The sequence below is a fragment of the Echinococcus granulosus genome (assembly GCF_000524195.1).
Source record: "Echinococcus granulosus chromosome Unknown EG_S00170, whole genome shotgun sequence".
Taxonomy (NCBI): domain Eukaryota; kingdom Metazoa; phylum Platyhelminthes; class Cestoda; order Cyclophyllidea; family Taeniidae; genus Echinococcus; species Echinococcus granulosus.
The window spans coordinates 102,493-108,492 of record NW_020170550.1 but is presented as its reverse complement, the minus strand read 5'-3'; the positions used below and the strand labels follow the sequence as shown (position 1 = coordinate 108,492).

General features: G+C 42.1%; 1 protein-coding gene across 1 annotated transcript; it reads right to left on the bottom strand. All coding sequences in view use genetic code 11, as the record gives it.

Annotated features, from left to right (window-relative positions):
* Positions 1 to 405: 405 nt before the first annotated feature.
* EGR_09839 (hypothetical protein) lies at positions 406 to 1,261 on the bottom strand (the record flags this gene model as incomplete). The annotated part of the gene is made up of 2 exons (XM_024499088.1): positions 406 to 598; positions 1,209 to 1,261. 2 exons carry the CDS (start codon positions 1,259 to 1,261, stop codon positions 406 to 408), a joined length of 246 nt encoding a protein of 81 aa, XP_024346508.1.
* Between the last annotated feature and the right edge of the window lie 4,739 nt (positions 1,262 to 6,000).

Sequence of the window (6,000 nt, the reverse complement as noted above, 5' to 3'; positions counted from 1 at the left end):
CCACAATTATATCTTATGTAAACGTATGTCTCTGGCCGCAAAATCATACCGCAGGGTTTTAATTTACTCCCCATTCTACTCAATGGGGATTGGTTAAAAAAGGCTTTGGAATGTTATAATTACTCCGAAAATAGCAAGAAAACAAGAAAAAGAATGATGTTGCTACTGGAGTAAGCAGTGCAACAATTCCTATCGACGGTTTATCTAATAGTCTTCTAAGGCGTACAAGATGTACGAAAAAGTTGTACCACAAAGATACTACTAGTCTCTAGTATTAGTAGGATGCTGTAGATTTGGTTGAAATTCGTGACCTTTTTCAATGCTCTACAAAGAGAACTGACTCATGGCGTTTTACAGCTCATCACTTTTAGGAGTAACATTTGACTCGAGCATATCTTTACTTCATCAGTAGTCATTGTGATAAGTCAGCGCCGTTCCAACTTTCCAATCATCCACAGCAAAGATCTGCCCTCCGTGATGTTTAGGTCTGGTGAATCGCTGGCCAAGTCGGCATCTTCGGTCACTTGTATCGCTATCACTTTCCGGATCTGCCCAGAGACCGTGATGAGCCTCGCCAGGTCCATCATCAAGATCGAAGCTGAAATTGGAATTCATTTTTTCATAAAAGGTAACATTTTGGGGAGTCACTTATTAAAAAGTGTTTTAATGAGCAGATTGGTTGTTTTGGAGAGGCTTGTGACTCTGTACATCGTAAGTGCGCGGTATTTTTTGGGAGAAATTTTTCAGGGGGAATTGAGCGAAATCACGACTACGAATGGCTTCTGACATTTTCGTAATTACAGGACAGACATAAATAACTCAGAAATGGTGGGATCATTGCGTTCAGGCTTTGAAAAAGTAAGAAATGGCAGAGCTGATGATATCATTGCTTAATGATTCACCTACAAAATTCTTGTTTTGCTGGTTTAGCATATCGTGGCGTGGGACCAGCATAAGTCATCACTGGTGGTACCCGGCATTCATACGCACTAGCATGTTTCCAGGGCCTCTAAAACCAAGGCCATCCAGAGACAGGTTTTGACAGACCTCAAATGACTTCCCACAGGTGTCGCCGTCAAAGGGCACAACATATACGAAGTCAGTGCTCTTTACGTTATTTCTAGTACAGTTCCGGTGGAATAGCAAAAATATCCCGTTGTTATCCTTTGATGGGGATAATAAGGATAAAATGCAAGGGAAGGACTTACATTGATCCAGTTCTCCGACTACCGCATCCAGCAACGAAAAGGAGGCATTTCATTCCGGTTAACTTTGACTCGTTGAAATCTCATCTCACTGCCTTCCACTGGTGAATTATTCGGACTTTCCAAAAGACGACGCCGTTTCAACCCTTCAGTACTAATAATGCCTCACCGCGATTTCAACCACTTATGGCGATTGGTGACAGTCTCTGCCCCCTCCTACCACAACTGTGGAAAGTGAGTCATTTCTGAGGGCCTTAACGAAGCATACGCAAAAAAACCTGAGGGTCTGGACATGGACGGAAGTTTTTTAAAGATTTTGACACGGTAAACAACATAGGGACTGGTCTTGGCAGCTCCTTATTCTAACCGATCTCGTAAAACCTGAAACATCGACTCCCAGTGAGGCGGAACCAAAGCATGGATAACTTTGCAATTCTCTTATTCCAATTATGCTTAAGTAACGAAAAAAGTACTAATAAGGTTAGGAAAAATGATATTTATGATGGTGTCCAATCTGTTTATTCCATGCGCAAATCACCTTTCACACTGGATACCATATAAAAAACGAATTAGGCGGATATCTTAAATAAAGTATGTCCAGCGTGGAATGGCACCCCTCATATTTCTGGTCCAAGTGTGCATGCAATTGGGAGGTGAGTCAGTGTTGCCACTTTATAACCCCTTTTTAATTGCCTCACATCTCACGTTCGCGTGGGCTAATTGGGACGTGTATTAGTCTTATGGGTTAGTAGTGACAAAGCCCAACATTGCCCAATGAGGTAGCGGTTAGGCAAATGCGGACTTTTTATTTTGACATGAAAATTTCAATACCGAAGAGTTTAATAATATAAAATAGGCTAAAATTATGTAGGGCGAGACTCGCAGATCTTCTCTTTCCTGTTCCTAGTACTCTTAGAACAACCCGGTTGATTTAATTTCAACATGTTTATTAGAGGGAAGTGGATTGGGAAAACAAGTACAAAGTTTAGAGAGAGGAGGAACCACGATCGTTCCCAGGCTTGGGAAACGCCGACTTTGTCACCAGATTCGAATTGTAACCTTGCCTCCTTTCTGAAAGGTACATTAAAACAACATAAGTATTGCAATCAGATACTACACCTAGGCGCGATACCAGGATGGACTCAGATGGCACGGTGAACGTGAATAGTAGAAGTGGTGACTCACACCCCTATCTGTTTACTCCACCGCCAGCCATCGGACTCGTAAACGCTAACTCCTGTCTCGCTTCCGCTGGAAATTGTCGCGTCTGCTGGTTGACGTTTACGACCACTTTGGTGCTCAGACTTCTTACCGCCACCCGCCGCAGTGGTGATCCCTGTGAACAGTGGACTCGACTAGCACGTCGAACACCTACCGTACCATGGATGCTTGATCAGCGCCTAAATAGTCGTGTTCTGTTAATAAATTAACCAAATGCAGCCACTTGCAAACACAAACATTTGAAATGTCAAGGGGTTTACGCAGTTTCGACACCGACTCACCAAGGAGGAAATAAAGCAGGATGCCTATCCGAGCTGGATGGCCATTCTACGATAAAAGTGTTAAGAAATAAGTGCATAAACGTGGAAGACAACTAAATGGTAAGAGTGGGAGCAGTATGCGCCCTGCACGACCTGTTTTTTGCTTCCTTGTCCATGTAACCTCAGCAGTTCTGATTTTACTTACACACTCCTTGCAGACTGAACTAACTGCATCCCTTCTTTCTCTCCAAGGCAACGCGTTAAAATATTTCCTTTTTTATAAAAACATTTCTAAGCATGGGAAATAAGCGAATCGAAGAGAAGACGATTTCTTAAGTGGTCCTTTAGGCTGAAAACGGGTCACGCTGTTCGCAGATAAATCGTCATATGACAGCTGTTTTTACCGCCTCTTCATTTTGGACAAAAAAGCAAAGCAAATTTTGGAGGAAATGTGATGCTACTAAGGGAAGACTCACAAAAACGCTGAATCCATTCATTTGGTTATTCAATAATTTATTGTGTGGAATTAACCAATCAGAATTCTACTCAAGGTCGACTAGTAGGACCTCCCCTCTGGTGTGATAACATTGATCCCCTTTTCGGCTCCCAGGAGGTAAGTTTTCAAATGCTCTGCATTTTTTTGCACAACAGCAGTTAAGGTGAAGGGGGAAAATAAGACGGCGATTACTCATACCTTCATTTGTTTAACGCTTCCATCTTTGGGAGATGTTATTTCGGGAGGAGCTGCTTCAGTGGGAATGCATGCACTTCACTGAATTCCTATGCTGACAACTTCTCTATCACCTGGAAAATGTTAAAGTGCTTCGGAACATGTTTTGCTTTTTTGGCAAATAAAATTTGGAAGTAAAAGGAGAGGCGGAGAAAGGTGCCGCTTTGGGTGTTAATAGAAAAACCAGAAAGACATTCCAATCTCTCTTGGGAGCCTTTGGCAGTGGATAAAACGTAAATGATGCTTTTTAATGAGTAGATTTTGTTGGAAACAGTCAAATTATTCACAATTTAAAGTCAAAATTTTAGGCGGTCTTGACAGCGCTTTTGCTTGGAGCTTGTGTACGTTTAGTAGACCTGAAGCTATTCAACGTTGCGCATACACCATCGTGGCAAGTGGCGCCTATACCGGTTTGTCATTCCCAATACACATGGCATGAGCCAGTACAGACACCACCGATTACGATGGCAGGGAAAAATCGTGATGAATCGTCCTCTTCCCGTTACATCACTTAGGTTACAAATGCTGGCAAGAACAGCTATTCTTTATGAGGAATAGCGGGTGTTTCCAAACACATTGAGTCCATTTGAGTGATTATTATGCACGATTCGGTTTTTTAAACCATTCCTGAAGATCACATTCTACCATTGTGCCCTCACCAAATGATACGTCATGCCATGGATGTGACAAGTAACAGGTTGAGGATACGAGTGAGAGTTTAACACGAGAGCACAATAGATGGTGCCGTACCGATAGGTTGACCAAAATAAATGCTTTATGTTGCATATAAACAATTCCGCTACACCTTCCAAGTCCTCAAAGGCGAAAACAAATCAGTGCAGTGAGCCTGTTCGCAAAATCCAGTGACCTTTTGGCCACCCGATGAGGTGAGGAACTCGAGGGGGACGTTTAAAATTATCACTAAAAAGACCAATCATGAGTTCGTTTAAACAAAAGTCTGCGCATCGATTTATACTAAAACATTCATTACTTTTACGCCACCGTCTGTAACGGTATATGTTAAAGTAAGACGCCATGAAACCACGTCTCTACAGGAAGTCACTTAGCTCTGCAAGTTAGGAAAAATTTAGTGCTTTGAATTGGAGCCGATAAATTTGCATCTCGTTCGCAATGATTTGGCAAGAGGAGTCTTCAGTAAGAAGCCAGATATTGTGGGCAAAGTGTGTGCGCGGAATGTGGACAAATACTTCTTTCCCAGTGTGTGGTCTGCTGGTGGCAATTATTTACCGCTATCAAAGAGTCATCCATAAATGGATTTGTACAGTTGAAAATAGTCATACTAGTGTGGCCCATTTAAAACACAATGAATGTCCAAATAACTGTAGTCACGACCATGAGGAATGATTCACGGGGCCGGTCATGATTTTGGCAGGCCATTGCATGGGTCCGTATTAGAGATTGAAGACGACATTCTAGATTACATTGTGGAACAAATATAAACACGATTAAATAGTCTTTTGTCAAAACCTCGTTTTAAAATGAAGAGAAGTCTAGAGCTATAGTAATTAACAAGGAACAGAGCCCAAGCTAAGGTAGTATACTATCTTTGTCACGTCTACTTGAGGCAGTACTAGAGACGGCACTTGCTACTACTCTCAATAAGTAGTAAGTGAGCAACCAAAATACTTGTTTCTAAACAAAATTAATTAGGTTAGTTTACCCGGTCTAATAATATAATAGGCAGAAGTGTTTTACTCAAAGATGTCCTACCCTCTATGGGGGTTCTAGTTCCTCCAAGAAGCAGATCTCTGTAGGAACGTGCATTTCAATTCGATGGAACTAAGCCAGATGAAATGAAATCTGATTATATTTGAACAGGAGATGAATCTGATGGTGAACAAATGTTCATACATGTTACTGGCTATGTGGGCTTTTACGGGGTCTACGCAGAGATTAGCCCTTTGCACAAGGTCATTACATGGCAGGTTACGCGGGTCACACGTTCCATGCACTAGGCGAATGTCTGTCGACAGGAGCGTCTCCTATGTTGCAGGCTTGAAACTTTAGCAATCACGATGTGTAGACGTTTGACTAGCCGTAATTTAGATGGCTAACTCCTTTGAATTTCATGGTGCGTCAGCACAATTACCATAAAGACTGCTTAAAGTCTTCTGCAGATGTCATTACCTGACAAGGAGCATTATTCGTCATATTCTGAAGATGCGCTTAGGATGTTACCACCGCTTTTAGGAAAGTCTTAACGCTGTCCTAACTGGACCGGTCTATGGCATGGGAATAGATAATTAGTGCAGGCAAGAGGGCACGTTTGGCATCCACTACTTCGCGTGGATAGCATTTGGTAACGTTCCCCGGTAATGTGTGCGGAGATAAAGATTCTACTTATGACTTACCCACACCTCGCATGGTCATAAATAACTTTAGACTTTGGACCGGTTCGCAAATTAAATTGCCTAAATAAATCTGACGACAACTAAGCAAGCATATTGAGGGGATATGCGTTGGATCATAGCAATGGAAGAGGGGACGTCTATTTTGGCATTCTTTGATACGTGTCACCAGTCCCTACTTTTGAGTCACTGAAGAATGGCATTGGTGCAACTAC